The 19,192-nt window shown below is 45.0% G+C and overlaps 1 protein-coding gene across 2 annotated transcripts in view; it reads right to left on the bottom strand.

Moving 5' to 3' along the window:
- Positions 1 to 4,269: 4,269 nt before the first annotated feature.
- MAP3K20 (mitogen-activated protein kinase kinase kinase 20) overlaps positions 4,270 to 19,192 on the bottom strand; it is a 93,490-nt gene continuing 78,567 nt past the window's right edge. For both annotated transcript variants that reach the window (XM_064514972.1, XM_026092957.2), the window contains exons 17-20: positions 12,474 to 12,590; positions 10,840 to 10,914; positions 9,623 to 9,773; positions 4,270 to 5,312 (exon numbers count right to left, since the gene is read on the bottom strand). In XM_064514972.1, the coding sequence (XP_064371042.1) occupies positions 4,627 to 5,312; positions 9,623 to 9,773; positions 10,840 to 10,914; positions 12,474 to 12,590 (1,029 nt within the window). In that variant the 3' untranslated portion in view covers positions 4,270 to 4,626. The remainder of the gene's footprint in view (positions 5,313 to 9,622; positions 9,774 to 10,839; positions 10,915 to 12,473; positions 12,591 to 19,192) is intronic.

Genomic DNA, 19,192 nt, shown 5'->3' with positions numbered 1-19,192 from the left:
TGGGCTGTGGCAGCCGGCTGTGAGCGGGGCTGCGCACCAAGGCCACTGGCTTGGGTGACTGCTCGCAGGAGGGCGGGGAGAAATAAAGCGTGCTGGAGCAACTCGGCCTCAGTAAATCAGCTCAGCAAGTCGCCCGCCAACAGTCAGTGTACAGCGGTTTCAATGTGTGCCCTCGTAGGGCAGCCTCAGCCTCAGCAGTCGCCACGGCATGAGCCGGGTCGTGCCGCTGGACTCAGCACAGCGAGACAGCGCGCTGAGACTGTGGTCTGGCAGGCATCATTCTCGATAGCCAGAGAGTGAAATGGGGCCGACCTCCCACCCGATCTCCTCCCTCTGATCATTAGCTCTGCTTGTCCTGCCGCTGAGTGCAGTGCAGGCATGACATTTAGTACATGCTTTGGCATCGATGTGAGGCCAAAGCTGCAACCAGAAACGCTGCAACAGCGAGAGGTACCTGTGCTGCCCAAAAGCACACACCGGACGGGGTAACACCGCTGCGCGGGCTATAGCAACGGTGGTTGCTGCAGCTCCGCTTTCTTGGAGGAGCGAAGGTCTGCTCAGGTCCCAGAGGTGTAGAGTGAGGAAAAGCCTTGGTTTGCTCGTGATTTGGGGGCCCTTTGGACTGCTTGTTGGGTTGTCACCTCTGTGACAATCTTATTTCTGTGACTGTAAAGGCTCCGTGGGAAGGAGAAAATCCTGTGTGAGGGGATCAGTGCTGGCAGACAGGTCACTCCGCAGTTTCCTCCTCTGCCCACCCAGACAGATGACCTCATGGACACAACCAAGCTCTCCGAGCTGTCTCCCCCTTTCGGAGGTGCCTTTGGCTTGTCAGAGGGAGCTGCACGTGAGACGTCTTGAGCATCACTCACTGCGTGAGAACATCGACGTGGGGAGAAGCCTATAAGATTTAAGAAAGCCAAGGACCTTTAATGCTGACACCAGCCCCTCTTCCTGCCTGAACCGAACGCTGCTTCCTCCCTCCCAACTATCAGCAGCGTTAAGCGCCAGCAGCCAGCGAGAAATGTTGCTGTTCATGAAACAATCTTTCTGCCAATGTCTAGCTTCCAGGCAGAGCCAGACAACTCTTGTGACTCCCAGGAGATCTGGAGTCAAAAGTTGTCTGCAGGAGAGGCAGCCTGTGTAGGAACGGATTCTGTGCAAGCTGTGGCAGCCACAGTCTCACACCTTCATTAAAATGAAAGGAAAAAGAAAATGTACATCTGATTTCATAAACGTTCTCTCCACTGGATGCAAATACTCCCTTACTTCGGACATCCAGTTCTGAATTTTCCTTCGTGATTCTCCACTGTTTTTCTTCATCCAATCCAGCAGCCATCACTGAACAGGCACCTTATGATTCAGAGCATACTGAATTGAGGAAGAGGAAAATGCTGGTGGTGTTCAGCACCTCTGGGGATTAAGAAAACAGCAGCATCAGTGCATGGAGATCTGAAGACCAAAAGAAAAGAGAGCCAGGAACACAAGGGGTGGATTTCTAGCGATGATACACTGTGGCAGTTGCACAGTCCGCCGCGGAGGGAGGGTGTAGCACTCCCGAGGAGATGCCCGTGGACCGAGGGCAGTGCGTCCCAGTCCTTAGGGTGCAAATCTAGATATACCGGTGCTTAAATATGTTTGCTTTTCACAGATTTGTGAGAAAAGTCTGTCAAAATCCAGCATAGCTCCCTTCCAAAGAGTAATGATTTGTTGACGTGCGTTTGCCCAAGACATTCCAATTTTCCGTATTGCTGTGCGTAGCCTTCCAGCCAGAGGTGGCTGCATGTTGGTGAAACATGGCAATAAATCGCTCCACTTAGTAAAGTACTGGGCGATGAAAGAGGCTCAATAAGCACATTTTGCTTTATAGGTAATTATTACCAAGATAGGGACTAGACATTTTGAGAGTAATGGAAATGAGATGGAAAAGGACATTTTGCTGAGAGTCTTTCACTTACGCAGGGTTAAGGGGGAAGACGGTCCGAGGGAGACTATATGAAATGTATTTTGTAATTTAAAAAAAAGAATTCACACTTGAAGTGGGAACTGTATGCAAATGTATTCCAATATGAATTTTTTTCTGGCATTGAAAATAGTTTGTCACTGAGTAATTTATTTCTTGCTATTTTAATACAAGAGTAGCTTTGGTGCCACAGTTGGAGAATGCATTGGGTATGAAGAATTTATTTCTGACAAGTTCACTTACTGTACAGCAATCCCGGTGCAGCAAGAGGATTTTTAATCAGTGACTATTGCATGATTGTTTAATTTTAATAGGCGTGATCAATACCATCCGCTTCTCCTTTAAATGCTAATGAACACTTTAATACAACAGATGTGGACAGACAGTACATTGCAGATTAAAATTAGGCACAGCACTAAATTGCTTACGGATAGCAGAGGAATCCTTTTGGACATCTTGATAATCAACCACAAGCAGCTGATAAATCTTGGATGGTCACCACCAGTCCACAGCCTCCAAGTGTCCGCTGGGTAGGGCCTTTTTTCAGGCTCGTGTAACTGTGCTCTCATCCTCATCACCCTGTAAGAAAAACGTACGCTTCCAAAGTCTCACAGTTTCTTTCTAGAATTTGTGCAGGCCCAAGTCATGCAGCAAGAGCTCCCTTCCTGAGAGGCATTTGCTGATTTTAACAACATGGGCACCGGCCTCCTGCCGAACTGTGGAAAAGAAATGTCCAGTGTTGGATGGTCCATGTTTCCCAAATTAGTTGTCAAGTTTTCTCCATAGCAGTAAATCAGGGTCAGAAATGGGGTTACTAACCAGCTTCCACCAGTTTGAAGCTGTAACAGCTTTGTTACCATGCAGCTATACATATAGCCCCCATTTATTTCCAGACAAAGCCTGTTATTTTTTTCTGCTCTTAACTGTTGTCAAAAGAAAAGGTACTCAAATGACAGTGCTGCAGTTTCTGACATCAATGACCTGGTATCGGTGATGTCCTGCTCCGCTGGTTTTGGTGAACCCTGTGCTGAACTCAAGAAACACACTTCTCAATTCACTCTGGTAAGTGTTGGGTCTCCCCCGTACAGGCCAGAAGACTGTCGGGCTTGCCTGTATGTAATTCTGGAAAGCTCTCGTTTTTGTACTGATTGCATGGGGAAATGATGAGATCGCCATTGCCCGCCCCGTGACGCATCTCCCACAGCGCAGCTGCTGCCTGCGGACGCGGCCGGAGCGACGGCGGGCTCCCGGCAGCGTCCCCGCGCTGGGTTCGGGGTGCGCGACCTCGCCGCAGACCTCCGTCCCGTCCCTGGGGTGCAAATACCAAACCCAAATGCCAGCTTCAGGGGCAACGTCGTCTTGCACGGCCACCGCCTGCACACGCGGGGACGCCGTCCCTTCCTGTGGGAAGGCGGGTTTGTGCCCAGGCCAGGCCTGGGTAACATTTCTCTCCTTGTTTCCTGACCTTGCCCAGAGGCACCTCTAATTTACCATCTCTTGGTGTTCAGAGGGTGCCATGCGTTGCTTGGGGTTCAGCTGCCTTTTTCTGCTGCTGCTTTTTTTCTCCTTTTGCATCTTGGGAAACCCTTTTTTTTTAGTTTTTCCTTTTTAATTGTGTGAAATCAGCTTGGAGTGAAAAGGCCAACAAGAAACTTTCTGAAGGCAAGTGAGTCTGCACCTGTGTCTTTGTTCTCAATGGAGCTAAAGACCACATTAATCACCAACTTTGCTGACCTCGTCTTTACTACCTGAAGACTGAAAGACAAAAGCAGCACAGTCTGGCCACATTTAAAAATTCAATTAAAAAATGGCTGCTGCCCAGGGATAAACATTATCACAGACCTCAGTAGGTTTAGATGTAACTATTATAAAGGCAATGTCTTTCTCTCCCTCTCTTTTCTTTTTCCAAAAGCATAAAGCCTATCCTTTTTTTTCTCTTTCTGATTATGACAGCTATGGATGTCACGGAGTCTGCTCTGCGGTATCAGATACCTGCTATCTGGGCTTTTCATGAAGAGAAAGATGAGAAATTCCTGAAAGGGGACGGCAGGCTGGAAGCGGAGAAGTGAAGTCACTGGAGTAGACCTGAAGAAAAATCTCTATGCATTCCTGTTTTTTTCTGACTACAATGATCTGTTAAAAATATTATCTCTTCCTATAGCCCTGGCAGAGGCAGATTCAATGGGCTGTGGGGAAACCGTACTCACAGGCAGACTCGGTATCCAGAGAAAGAGCTGTGGTGAGGGGAGGTAAACAGCAGAACTGGGTCTGCAAGGATGAAACGAAGAACTTTGTGTTATGGCACACTGTTGTGTTGTACCGGTTTTATTATTGAAATAGTAAGCAAATTAATGGATATCCATTCAGCTAAGAACATGAGCAGCCAAAGGGAGGGCAGAAGATCAAATTAAATTAATCAGTTCTGGAAATGAGAGCAATTCCCCGTGACAGGAGCAGACACAGACAGTCATTCTCTTCCACTAGCAGCACCCAGATCTGCACTGTTTGGCTGGTAAACTGTGAGAGGTAGTATCGTGACTTCAGTGCTGTACACCAGCAGTAGGAAAACATTAAATAAAAGCACATGTATTTTCACTGTTTCATCTGAACATTCTGTTAAATAAAAGGGAAAATAACTCGGTCAAAACCATCCGCAGATTCCTGCCTCAGAACAGTCTCCGGCCTCGCCAGCTCCCTTTGGGTCTCTCTTTGCCCGGCTTGCCGGCTGCCTGCCTGTGGGACTTCTTCGCGTGCTGCACCTTTATCCATCCTCCTTCGCTCGCTTTGCCCTCTCCGTCACTCCTCCGGGGCTCGCTTTCGCTCTGCAGAGGCATGCCTGGGATGGCCTTGGGCTGAGGGGCAGCGTGCGGGTACCTTCTGTGGTCGGAGGCCCGCGACGTGCCGGGCGTTGAGATGGAAGTCCGGTACGCCTTCCCCGAGTGCCGGGGGGCCACGGGGGAGCTCGTCCCGCTGTGCCTCCCGTTGGAGGAGCTGCGGGAGTTCCCGCTGTGGGAGGCACTTCGGGCTTTGCCTGCAGACCTGTCCCTTTCCGAAGCGGTATCAGAAGCGGTGCTAGAGTTACTGCTCCCCTTTGAGTTAAGATGTAGATTTGATAAATTTCTCATCAAACCATGCGAAAGGGGAGAAGAATTTCTGGAATGGCTGATGGAGGTAAACTGGTAAGTGACAGGACCACGTGTCCTCCTTACGGCCGCGGCGTAGGAGTCCTGGCTCCGAAGGTAGGGTAGGTAATGCGTTACGGTGGTGGGGCTGTGGGGATGAGCATGCTGAAGGGAAGTGGCTTTTGCTATCTGGTGCATTCTCAGGGTCTTCATCCACTCACTATCAATACCTGGGAGAGAAACAGAACCAAGATCAGCTTTGTATGAATTGCTGAAAAATTGCATTCTGGTTTACCAAAGGTACGAGGCTTCGTCCATCTGAAGAATCACTGTATATCTGAAATCGCCCTTTGCCTCCCAGCCTTGCAGAAAATCATCCTAGGTTTGAGGATGTTCAGCATTACATACTTTAGAAAAAGTAACTGATGCAAATGTTTGTTATGCCAGTGCAGATTATAGAGCTTAGACTAGAAAATATTTATTGAACCATCCAGTGAATTTGTGCACTAAAGTGGGTTTCCACTCCCAAACACTTCCCAGTGTTTTTAACTCAAGTGGGTTTTAAACATTTCCTGTGATGTTCTTGGCAGCCTGGGCAGATTTCTCCACAGCTTTCATTGCAAAAGAGCCTACAGACTTCAGAACAAGCTTGGAGTAGGAAACTACCGAGTGGCTACCTCGACGCCCCGGCCGCCGCTGCAGCGTCCCCTCTACCTGCATCTGTCTCAGCCGGCATGGTCCCGCCGTTCCCAGACGAGCACATACACAGAGGTGGGGCAAAACCCTGCGTGAGTCTGTCCACTTGCAGGATGGAAACTTTCAGCACAAAGGTATCACTGCAGCAGCCAAACTCACCACCTCTCTCTCCGTTTTCTCTTCAAACTGGCATACACCACAACTAGCTGAGCTATTTCAGTGATTATTATTACTATGAACACAGAAGTCAATTCACTTTGGATACTCCAAACACTGAGTCTAAGCCACAACTAAAGTCCGTAACCTTCATCTGGCTTTCACAGAGAAAATGACTCTGTATGTGAAAAAGCCAGTAAGGCAGTACACTCCAACTAGGATAGCATGGATAGAGAATACTTAACTATGGTATTATGGTGCCCTCGCACCTACTGTTACAGTCCCAGGATCTTAACAAAAGTTGTAGCTCCCAGAGATCAGACTGAAGCACTGTTGAAAGTCAGCCCCGTGGTTGGCATGAAAGCCTATAGCAAATACAGTAGTTGTAAATTTTTCATTTGGACTGTGAAGGCTGCCTGATTTTTTACTTTATGGGTACAGCTGAGACCAGGAGTTCCTTTTATCAGAGGCCACAGTACTGGCCAAAAACCCACAGGGAGCAACCTAAGTGATTTTGCTGTAGAAGAGATTTGAATGATTTGTCCTTAAAGATTGCTAATATCGTTCCAAGAGAAAACCATAACCCTGGCAGCTTGCAGCAGGATAAATGCGACTGAAATGTTACTATACACAGCAGAGGACTCCAGTTCCTCTGTCATCTTATTGCTGGTTTCCTGAGGAAAGCATTCCTCCAGAGTGAGTCCTCCAGCTCTTATTAGCAACACTACCACTGCATCTCCTGTGGGGAGTTTTCAGAAAGCTGGTTAGTAGCTCTGTCCTTGTTAAGATTGCTCCTGTTAAGACGTAATGGATAGTCTCTTCCATTCCTCCTTTCCTCAGACTTTGCTTGAATCCCAAGAGATTTAAATCACTTCAACTTAATGTCAAATATGTCAAAAGAAAACTGTCTTTCCTGTCAAAGTGTGACTGTGACATCTCCACAGCAGATAGCTCTGTCTGCACTGAGAGATGAACCTCCTTTCACAAAAAGACAGATGGGAATTGCCTTCTCTGTTTCTTAACCTCCTTCAAAGTCACAGTTTTAAAAGAAATGTGCATGGTGAAAGGTACTTTATAAATACTGTCTCCTCTGTCATCCCCCTGTGTTCTTCTACCTAGACTGTAGATGTGAAACACAGACTTCATAAATCTGGAAACAGCAGACTCAGGACTTGAATTCGTGTCTTCACTTGCTATCAGCTGCCTCAGAAGGAGCATCTGTGTTCCCTTTCAGGCAGCCGCCGCACACCCTACCAGGAGCCACCACTGATGTCTCTCCCGAATGAGGTGCTCCCTTTGGTGCCTTCAAGCTGTTCAGTCTCTGTTCTTCACAGCAGCCCCTGGTCCCACTCCCAAGTGGGAGCCTCCCCTGCATGCTCCAGTGGAGCTACCTCTGTAACTCTGAACCTCTCACTGGGCCTGGTGGTATCTTCTCCCTTACCTGGACTCTGAATCAGGAATTCTGAATACTGAAGTAAATGTCCAGACCAAAATCACCAGAGCTAATCTGCAATGAAGACATATCTTCTAGAACATGCTCAGGGTCTCACCTGCATTACAAAACACAGTTGTGTTGCAATTGGATCAAGCTACCATTACATAGGAATAAGATTGCCTATTTCAGACATGTCTGTAGTCTAAACCAGCCTTCTTAATTCATGAGGCCACTGTTCTACATTTGGCAGTAGTGGTACATAATCTAAGACGTTCACTCTCCACTGACTAGTGTATCTTGTTCCAGCTCCTGTGCTGCCCCCTCAGTTGTCCCAACCCAAACATTTCTGCAGCCATAAGTGAACTGAAAAAATGCTTTGGCTAACAAATAACTTGACACAAAAAAAATCATGTCTTAGAGGCAAAATTGTGCTAGAGATGAGTTTGACTGTCTATGTCAATAGCGTACTTTAGTTAAGAAATGAAGACTGCAGTTTAGAGCCCATTGTATTACTAAACACATCTCACTTCATAAGCTAAGACCCAGAGGCCATAACAAACACTTCCAGAAGAAGCCAAAACTGGATAATTATGAATCCAGGCTGGCCCGAGAGGGCAGGTGAGATGTGCTAGAAGAATTTCCCAGGCAAATTTCCATTCTTCCTTACAGCACAGCTGGCAGTCAGGAACACTTACGGGTTTGCCAGGCTGGCAGCATTTACCTGTCAAAACAATGCAGCATTTGCCAGGGATTCTTTGCCACCCCATACGCAGCTTCTGAGGTGACAGCCTGGGTATGCCGTTACCTGCCTCTGCAGAACAAGAGGAATCTCTGTCTGCACAGCTGTCCCATGAGGAGCCCTGTATTGAATACAACATCTGTGCAAAGCTGCCTGTGAGCTAGGTGGACATGAGCAGCAGAAAAGAGCTGATTGAAGTACTCTTGCTGAGCTTGGGTTGCAGGGAGAGAAAGTCAAGACAAATCTGCTAAAAGCACTGGCTGCCAGCATCCTTCCAAGGGCTGTGGAAACCTTTTTTCCCAACAGAGAGAGGGAAGAGATGTGAGAGACTATCTCCTTTCCCAGCAGATGCCAACCATCCTGGTTGAGAAATAAATCTTCTTCACCCAAGGCACAACTATACAGATAATTACAGTGCCCCTACCTGTGCTCTAGGTCCAGTCCCAAAGCTGATTAGATGCATTGCCATGCAAATGCGTCCTTGCTAACAAGTCCTGCCTTGCTGATGTACTTGGACACGTGGTCGCAGCTCTGCACCAGTACATGAGCCTCATACAGAGAGGGATGTTTCTCTTGGGGGCAAACACTTTGTCCAGCACTCAAATTAACCATTTGGGCTTCAAGCTAGAGCGATTCGGGTTACCTTGGTTTACTGATTATCCGCAATGTTATACTATGGCAGGGAAAGACCAGGGGACCTTTGCAGTCAGGGTTCCTCTAAGTCTTACCCTTCAGGAGTTTTGCCAGGCTGAGCTCTGCCAAGGCCTGTGCCCTCTGTGTGGGCTCTAGATTTCAGCCAAAATCCTTCTGCTGTGCCAACACACTTGATACAATGCTGAGCAGCCTGTTGTTTTGGAGGAGAATGGCAGATTTGAGTACTGATCTCCCAGTCCAGCCTCCACAAGCATTCTTGGAGAGAGGAGCACATCTTGGAAAGGCTGCCATGCATACGGACACACGTGACAACAGAGAGTGGAAGAAGCCTGGACTACAGGTAGAAATACCTTTCCCAAGGACCAAGTCTTCTGCATTGGAGGGCTAAGGATGGGGTAGGAAAAGTGTGTGTATTTAAGGATGATTACTACTGGAAGAAATCTCAGCTCACTTCGATGTGAAGCATTTGGGGTTTTGGAGCAGAAGGATCTGAGCTCTGTCTCTGATGATGATGTGCAACTGCAAGGGACCACAGCAGACAAAAGAGCTGTAGCTAATCGCCATAGACTACTTCCCGTATGCTTCCATACAGGACACCCCCCTTAAGTTACACTGTGATATAGAACACATCGCTACCTAATGGGTAGGTCATACATGCCAGGGTGCTCCTGCATGCATCTACCCAGCGCATCTCGGGGACCTCAGCGCAGGCTGAAGCAGCAAGACGGAGCTCTATTGTCAGAACAGAATAACAGCATTTGCTTTCTGCTGTTCTCCCTGTATACGCCTTGCCTGTGTCAGCAATAAGGGCAGTAGTAGTAGCAGTAGCAGTAGGCAGCAGTCTGAGTATAGCAACTTACTTGAACTGGACCTGCTCCGTGAACTGCTCTCCGAGTTTGGGAGGGAGGTCTGTATCCTGAGCTGAACCGTCTCGACCTCGTCCTGTGCTTTCACTTTGCTCCAGCGGATACCTTGGATGTGTCGGGTGGTTTTGGGAGTCCTGACGTCGCTCTGCTCGGGAAACAGCACCACGTTAGGATATAAAGCACTACGGACTAAGCTGTCCTACCAGGGAACTTCCACTAGCGCCTGGGCAGCAGCAGCATTTTGAATAAAGAGTTTGTTTTGCAAAAGCGCTTCGGCAGTTCTCAAGTATTTTTAGACTCCAGATAATTTTGGCTGGTATTTTATGATTATGCTAAAAATGTGGTAGTGAATAACTGTTTCAACTAATGTACCATGTGGAAGAAAGATCTGAGGGCCTTTCTCAACAAATACAAAACGTATTCTGCTAGTTATATTAATGTGAGTGTCAAATACACACTGCTTTCTGCTAAAAGAGGTAGGACAAAGCAAGTATTTTTGCAGGGGTTCCCTCCACGATAACCTTCCTGGAGCAGCATGCGCCTCAATTCTGCAGTAAGTCCCTGTGATTCCTGGGAGGAACTTCAGACTAAAAGAAACCCAGGGTTATTCTTCTTGCAACAGAAAACTACCATTCTTCACTTCTAAGACTAGCAAACAAGGTCCAGAATTTTCCTGTCTCTCCATCACCGCTTGAATCCTTGCCTTAGGACGGAGCTGGAATTTCAATTATTAGCCTCAGTGTGAAGCATGTCATTGGTCTTTACAGAAACACTTTTGTAAGTAACCACAATCTCTTTTTACAAAGGCTAATTTCTATCACATTAAATGTTGCTAAATTGTCTCCAGATTTTATTTTATTTTACTCTCTACTTCTCATTCTCTTTCTCCTCCTCTTGCCCCTCAGCTCTGCTAATTAGCTCTTTGTTGAAAAGGTAAAAACCGCTGTCTCTTCAGGTAACGCCAGCAAGGCTGACCATTACTTCAGGTAAAAGGAGTTTCCTTACTTCAGAAAAAGAGCTGTCCCGGCTAGGAGTCTGAGAACACGGTCTCTGCAGACCTCATTCGGCTTTTGTTCTGAACCTTAGCTTTTACAGTCGTTACAGGGTGCTAAGCCTTGATTATAGGAAATAACAGAGGCAGAGGATTTCAACATCTCCCATGTAGGTTTTATCTTGGATAAATATTTTTTAATTTGTTTCCTAGAACTTACCTCATACGTAACAACACATTCTACAGATTGGTGTTCTTCTATTCCCAAAATCCATTTCTCCATTACAAAAGGTGGCTGAAAAAAACATGGGTGGATTTTTATGACATGTTCTTCATCTCCTGACTTGTTTCTAAAACACTCCAAAGCTATTTTTAACTTTTGCCTTTTTGCATCCTTTTCCATATTGTTAGCATCAACACTTTTCTCTAAAAGTTATGAGGGAAAGCAATATATTTTGGAATTATTTACTTCCTTTTTTATAAAAAGAAAGCTGAGAAGAGAGCTTTAGAAATAACTGACTGTAAGTTAGACAACATGGAATATTCTCATTGGGGCATCACCCTTTTTAGTTTTTGTGCACACACAAATTTTTGGTGAGAGAATTTCAGAAACAAGCGAGAAGAAATAGCTAAAGGTTTGTGGAGATATTCCCTGCCATATATGAAAATGTTGAAGTATGTTAAAAGTTAATCTTGCTGTATCTGGTGATTTTTTTTTATTTTAATCTTTTTTTTTAAGGAAAAAATGAAAAAGCCCAAAATGGAAGTTCTAAAAAATTAAACAGAAGGCTATCTTGCAACACAAAATGCAAATAATAATAATAATAATAAATCACAAATATGATAGTAAAGCTCTAGAAATCACTACCTATAACAATAGTATTAGCATGATCAAAAAGGAGAATCCTTTTTATCAAAATTATGTTTTGTCAACATATTTTTATATTTTCCCTATTATTCTGCCCATGAAATCTCATTCTCAATAGTTTTAGTTCTCAAGAGCTTTTTCTTTAGAAAAAATAACCAAAGATGCCCCCAAAATGTTGTGTAAGGCATACACAGCTAAAAGCATTCAGGATTTTTTTTTTTTATCAGTGCACATTAGAGCAGCATTCTAATTGGTAATCAAGTTGTATATTTTTTCACTTAGAAATGTATTTTGTTAGCTATTACCAAGTGGAGCATATTAATAAAAACAATCAATTAAAATAACAGCAAACAGAATGTCCTGTGCATTAGCAAAGCTTCTTTTGCTTACATTAAAATCAGTCTAAATGCTGGCTGGTAAATTATTTACAAGCAGATTCTGAAATAAGGTAAAATGTCCAGTGATGCTGAATTGAAAATGTTCAGTACCACACTGTCCGTGCTCAACACGCTGATGGGTTTTAGTCCTTGCAGCCCGTCACTGCATGAACGAGGAAGTCTTAGAACCATGTAAAAGTTCTCAAACCATGTTAAAAAAAATAGAAAAGAAAAAAACACCCCCGCAAATCACAGGAAGTTTCAAATTGGAACATTTAAATCACTTTCTTCTCTTAAAAAGGAAAGTAATTTTTTGGACGTTCTTTTCTTTAAAAGAGGTAATAAATTCAGAAGATATAACATGGAATTAAAAGAAGAAAATATAAATTAGTTCCTTCTCTTATTTTTCTATTGTTAACATTATTGTCAGCTTAAAAGAAAACCAAAATACCTAACTCCTATTATGATACAAATCTGTTTAAAATGTGCATTTTATTTAAAAGCTGTCAAGAGACTGAGCTTCCGCAAGCACAAAAGTCGACTGCTGTGGTATTTTAATGTCTTTGTTTGAGATCTGTGAATTTGTGAAAGCTTTAAGGCTGTAAATACCTTTGTCATCTTTAAAATCTCTACATCAGGTAGGTTAGTGTTGAATGTCACATCTTTTATGTAGGTTATTGCAATTTCATCCCCATCCATCTCCATGTACATTTTCCATTTACAGTCCTATGAATAATAAAAAAAGAATGCTAGATTGTTAGAATACAAATAAAAAAACGCAAAATGAAACAAAACTGAAAACTAAAACAAACCAAAACCAGCCTAATCCTCAATATACTAAAAAGAGAAACCCAAAATATTTGGAACATGTACTTATTTTAAGATATGCATATTTTACTATAAAAGTACTGATAGTGAAAACCCTTTAGCTTCTCTTGTTAACTCTCCTCTCCGTTCGCCCCTGAGGAGCAGCTGCCGCGTGGATGGGTTTTACTGTCTCAACCGGCGCAGCTTCCCCGGAGCGGCTCGCGGAAGGGCCGGAAGAGGCGAGCGCTGCTGCGGAGGCCGGCTCGGCAGCGCGGCGCGAGCAAGCCAAGGCGAGGAGCGGGGCAGCGCGGGGAAGCCGAGCTAAAGCCAGTAATGGCAGCCAGCCCTGCAAACATCTTCCGGTAAAGCCAAGAACGAACGACCTGAGGGTCCAAGAAACGTCATTAAGACAGGAGCTCAAGTCGTGGGTGAGAGAACGAGCTGGCTGCTACAGCCCAATTATTTCAGATACAAGTGTCCGGTGAGATCCCGGGCAGCCTCTGCTCCCATTCACTTCCAGGAGGATCGTCAATTATAAGGGAGCTCAGCTTAGAAAATAGTAATAATGAATCTAATAGAACAAAGCAATTACATGTATCCTTAAATAATCCTATGAGTTTAATCTGGGGCCACCATCCAACATCGTCACTGGGTGTGAGCCTACAAGAGGCCCGCGCTGCTGGCCGCATCCCGCAGGTCCCTCCGTGAGGGCTGAGCGCCGGGAGCAGGGTCCTCAAGCGTGACCGGCTGGTGATGGGCAGCAGGACACCTGGGACCAGGTTTGCCACCGAGCCAAGCAGCCAGCGTTTCTCACTGTGCCCAGCAGGCATTTTGGAGATGAGATACTGTTAGGTGCACCGAGTTCCTCCAAAAACGTGTCCCCGAGGCCTGCAGTAAATCGCCGTGCCTTGATCCACGTACGCAAGGACGAGATTGCCCTTCCCAGAAGCACCTTGCAGACGTCCTGGGGGACCCAGGGAGGTGCCTGGGCAGAGCTCCCTGCCGCCTGCCAGACAGGTGCTCTCTCACTTAACGTTTGCGCGAGGTAGTTATCTCGTCAGCTCTGTTCATAAAATGCAAAAACTTTCAATGGGGACACAGATGGCCATTTAGGGCCAAAGGCTTGCATAAGCAGTTATTTGCACACACAAATGTACGGCAGCCTAAAAAGTATCCATTTGTACATGCAATTATCTGCTAGTGTTTGCACGTGCATCTCTCAAAAATGTAACTTAGGAGCTCAGCCTTCAAAAGTCTCAAAGCTTTTAATCAGACATTGAATTGGCAATTCTAAGATAAAAGAAAACTGGAGTATAATCATTTCAGAACCACCACAACAAATTATGCTTATGAAAGCATTTGGCCCTGTATGTCCATCTGTCCCCATTGAAAGCTTCTGCATTTTGCGAACGGAGTGGACGTGAGAGTTAATTTAAGCAACGCCACAACGACTGTTTCCGCGGGAAGGAATCGCAGCTCGGTGGCCAGGGCGTGGGGATGGGGCTCCGGGCGGCTGGGCTCGGCTTCCAGTGCTGCCAGCAGCGTCCTGGGCCACCTAAGATGACGCTTCGGTCACCCGTCGCCTCCGTGTCCTAATCGAGGACTGGAGCTCTTTGCACATACTTTTTCTATCTTGTTTTTTAGGTCGTAATCGGGGGTTATCCCGTCTCTTCCCGGGCATGCACAGCACTGAACACAAGGCCCTGAACTCGGCTAAGGACTTCACGCACTATGCGACTAAACAGCAGCGACGGAGTGAGTTATCTCTGATCCCTTGCCTTTCAAACCCTCCTTCTCGAGCTGCCCATGGCTCTCTTGTTGTCGGACTTCGGGCAGAATTTCCTGAACTGGTGCTGTGTGGATCCCCCGGGGCAGCTTTAATCTGAGGTTCAAAGACAAAGTAGGGCAGTGCTTTACTTGCTGAGTTATTACTTTTTACGAAAACACCTAAGCCAAATAGTGAACAAAACGTTGACATAAAATATATCATCAACTTAAATCTGCGTATGTCCTGTCGTGAGACCACTGTGAAGCACCCAAGAGTCGCAGCCCTTTTCCATCTGAGGGCACCTTGTCCCAGGCTCCCCTGGCTTCATGAATCAGGATTTTGTGCTGGTGCAACCAAGTCTCCCTACAGACCAAAGCTGACAGACCTGAGTTTATTTTAATAAACAATGTAAATCAAACCACCCTCTCTGAAGAAAAAGCTGACGTAACTGTATAACTAGGGCGCTGGGCACCTGCCAGCTCGCAGTGGCTTCAGCACCTCGCCGGCACAGCGGCCCCCGCACAAGCCTGCGCCGTGCGGCAAAGCGTCAGGCTGCCCGAAGCAGCTGGGGACACGCGAACTGCACGCAAACACCGCCTTCTCGTGTTTACTAACTGCAGCTTTATAAAGAGAAATATAGTCTCCCGTCTCTAAAACCCAGCCCCCAAGCCTTCGGTCCTCCTCGGCGTTCTCTCCAGGCGCACAGCGCAGATACCAAAGGAGCGAATTACAGCACTGAATGTACGCTCAGCAGTCTCGCAAAAACACTCATCTCATTTTATCTGGAAAGGTTTTCATTTTGCAATATTGTAAAATAGTCAGAGGAAAGGGAAAAATGGAGAGAGAGGCAGGAGAAAAAGCAGAAAGGAAGAGAGAGAGAAGAAAAAGGAGAAAGGGAAAGAGGGAGAGAAAGAAAAGAGAGGAAAGAGAAAAGAGAGGAAAGAAAAGAGAGGAAAGAGAAAAGAGAGGAAAGAGAAAAGAGAGGAAAGAAAAGAGAGGAAAGAATAGAGGAAAGAAAAGGAAAGAAAGGAGGAAAGAAAGAGAGAGAGAGGGAAAAAGGTGAAAGGGAAGGGGAACGGGAAAGGGAAGAAAGAAAGAAGAAGAATGGAAAAGGAAGAAAGAATCCGGGTGACTTTAGAGTCAAGACACTTTGGAACCATATAAGATACAAGAGTTGGCTTCCTTGCTTAAAAACTTGGCGACCATTTTGTTCACGCACGCAGTAAATAATGCTAGATTTATGTGCTGCAAAAAGGGACAATATTTCCCTGTTTTCCAATTAATTTATAGGTTCTTATTTAGCAATGAACTGGAAGGATACTACTAACTACTTAAGTAAAAAATTGGTTAGGGTAATAGTATGTATTTCATTTCTTTGATGCATTGGAGCCATAAGATTTCTTGGAGCAAGACTACATTTAGTGCAAGACATACATGGGAAAATAATTTCGAAATGGTTTGTTCAGAACATCTAGTTGATAAATATATTTGCATGAGGTCCTTCAAAAAAGATTTCCCTGGACATCTTGCAACTCAAACATTAAAATACCTTCCAATACTTTCCTGCTTGATTTTGATTTAAATGAAGAATTTCAGCTTTTGGATTAAGAAGAATGCGGTTTCATAACTGAGAGGCACAGTCACTAAAACTTGTGTGAAAAGCATGTCTGGGTAACATTCTGACAAAGCTAATAAATCAGCAACCCCTGCAAACGACTGCAGAAACAGAAAAGCAAATCACAAACATATTTTGAGCCACTTGTCCTCAGCTTCAAAACAGAAAATAAGAACACTTTAAAAATTAGGTCTCCTGCTTACTGTGCTGAAAATACTCCTTTAATCCCATATGCACTAACGTCTGTAACAGAAACCGAAAGGGAAATGAAAAAGATCAGGCACAGGCTTTAAACAACAAACATGTCTTCTGCAACACCAGCTTAAAACTCTTGCTGGGGAGACACCTCATTTTTCAAGGAGGCCCAAATCCAGGATGCATTTTAAAATCAGTGGTTGCAATAAACTTTTTTCTGTGTGATTCAAGAAAAAACGGGAATGGCATTGTAGCAGGCAACTGGATATTAAAAGAAAAATAAGATGTAATGCCAGATGAAACAAATGAGAAAAAAAATGTTGGTCATGCTGGCACTAAAAGTAGTAGCATGTTGATGATTTAGGTCCCCAGAAGCTCCTTTACATTCTTAGCTATTATCTATCTCAGCTGCTGAAACCTGCTGTTTTAAAGGCATTAGAGTTGAACATCTAGTGACAGCACTTGGGTTATTTATCATTATGTATCACCCGGCTACACTATATTTTATTATTCTGGATTTAAAGGCAGATAACACAATTATGGTTAATTTGCTTCTCTTCTTTATATATATAGTGTCATGACCCACCACTGCTTTGTCCCATGAGATATTTTTAACCAAAAAGAAATCCACAAGAAACTCTCCCTAAAAATTCCATTAATAACCTCTTGTAGCGTGTATAGGTTGCAGGGTCTGGAACTAAGAATGTTTTAATCTCTTCAGCAAAACAATGTCTCATAATGATGTACAGGACTATTGCTGCACTGATGAAGAATCATACATAATTCAGCACCTTTCACTTGGCACCACTGTGATATCCTCATTAGCAGTGGCTCACAGTGGCTGTCAGATGGTGTCCATGCGAATGCAGGCATTATATTGTCTTTGAGATGTGCAGCTGCTTCCATGACACTGCCAGTATATAAAAACATGACGCCAGTTTGTTTTATTTAGTGCTAAACCTTCCAGTTTGTAAAAACAAGGCTGACACAGAGCCTGACATGAGGCAGTGAAAATAATTAGCTCTCATTTTCTCAGCCTCCTATTTCCTTCTCCCCGCTGTGTTCTCTTTCCACTAAACCACCACATGTCAGTCGAAATGGGAGGCAATTAGTGGGCTCATTTCAGTCCCCACAACTGTGCTGAAAAGAAAGTATTTATGATGGCACAATGAACAGCTGAAAGATTAAATAACATTTGCCTTTTGAAAAGAAAATGACTTCTAGCTAAATGGGCAATTTTTGATTATTCTCAAACAAGCTTAGAGTAGTTGGTTTTTAAAATACAAGAAAGGAAAATGAGTCATTTTTAGGTGAAAGAATCAAATAAAACTTGACACAGTAATGCAAATAACTGATGTTTTATTGCAAAATATGTAAATGTGTTATACCCTTAACAATGGCTCATGTCTCAGGTCAGGGCAGACTGTTGCCAGCTAGGCTCAAGCAAGATAAGGTGGCTCCACCGTGTTTTTTGTTTCAGTTGCGGATGAAGAAAAAAACAGGGGCGGAGGGGAGGCCTTCTGAGAGAGATGTGCTTAAAACATAAAGAAACAAAGCAAGTGAAGGATACATTTATGTTATCAATTGCCTGTGTGCCTGCTCCGAAAGCCAGAGCCCTTACTCCTCCACGAGGCAACAGGCGCTCACTGACTGCAGTTCAGCCCGGAGAAGCGCGTGGCCTCTCCCCACCTACACCCACCACCTAGCAGTGCCGAAAATATCCGCCCCTTGATAGTGTCCTCCTTTAAAATCCAGTGCTGTAAGACGCTGTGCCATCGTGGAGTGGAACGTGACGATTAATGCCAGACGTGCTGGCGCCCTGCGAACAGCAGGTTGTAGCAGCTGAGTTGGGGAGTTTGGCGATAAACCTGGTGCTGAGATTTGCTGTGGTATTTACCAAGCACTGCCCCTGCCATGTGACGAGAAGCAAACCAGGACTGCTGTGGTCTCAGTCAACGCCAAAAAAATGAAGGGCTTGCTTGTGGGTGCCGCACGTTAAAGGCGGAGGTGTGGAAAGCACCAGCTGGACCTACGCTACGCACACGTGGCGGCAGAGGTCCTCTCCTAGGCTGTCATCTGGCGAGGACACGTCGCAAGCCTACAGACTACTGGGAATCACTTGTGCTTCTGTGGACGTACTGGCTACCGAGGCTGTACATGTGAGGGAGACGTGTGGAGGACAGCAATTTAATTCAGAGCGGCCAAGGTATAAAGATCAAGATTAAAAATGTTGTCTAGAAAGTCAAGTGAGTGAGTCACCTAACTGCGAAGTCTATGCCCCTCTAGGATTAAGGCAAAATAGCTCATTTCCAATGGGAGTTCCAGGCTCAGCACTGTGTATGCAAGAAATTAAAAAGGTGTTGGCTTGAGTTTGACCTCAGGTACCTGGATGCCGTGGCTAGCGGAGCAGCTAGCTGGCTGTAATCCCAGCGGAGATGGTGGAGTTACACTAGCTCCGCCTGTGTGAAAACAATACGTGGTCCAGCAAACCCTCTTGGAAAGAAAACACAAGGAGTTCATCCATACGCCTCCTTCATGGACTAAATTAACCAGTTCTGAACATAGCTGGCTTTATTTAAATATAGCTGTGGTTTTATTTTACAGCTTAGGTAGTTTCCCTTTTCTTTACAAAGTAGTTACCTCTTTAATGACTACTTATTAGAATGTGAGCAAGCCTATGAAAATGACACACAAACACTGCTACTCTGATTCTTGCATTCTTAACGATTAGTTTTTAGTATTGAAAGCCCTGTGCTCTGAGATAAGATTAAAGAGATAGGTTTGAGATGTTGAGGTTTTGAGATAAGATTAACTAACTGCATCTTAGAGAGTCAAGGTACTTGCAAGTATCTTTCAAAGGAAGGGCCAGATAACAAGAAATGCTCTGCTAGCTTTACTTATTAAATACCGACAGTGTGTGGTGAATATGATACACCTGAAAAC

Source organism: Dromaius novaehollandiae, chromosome 7 (assembly GCF_036370855.1).
Source record: "Dromaius novaehollandiae isolate bDroNov1 chromosome 7, bDroNov1.hap1, whole genome shotgun sequence".
NCBI classification, from domain to species: Eukaryota; Metazoa; Chordata; class Aves; order Casuariiformes; family Dromaiidae; genus Dromaius; species Dromaius novaehollandiae.
Note: the sequence above shows the minus strand (reverse complement) of the source record. Positions and strands in the feature narration are given on the sequence as shown.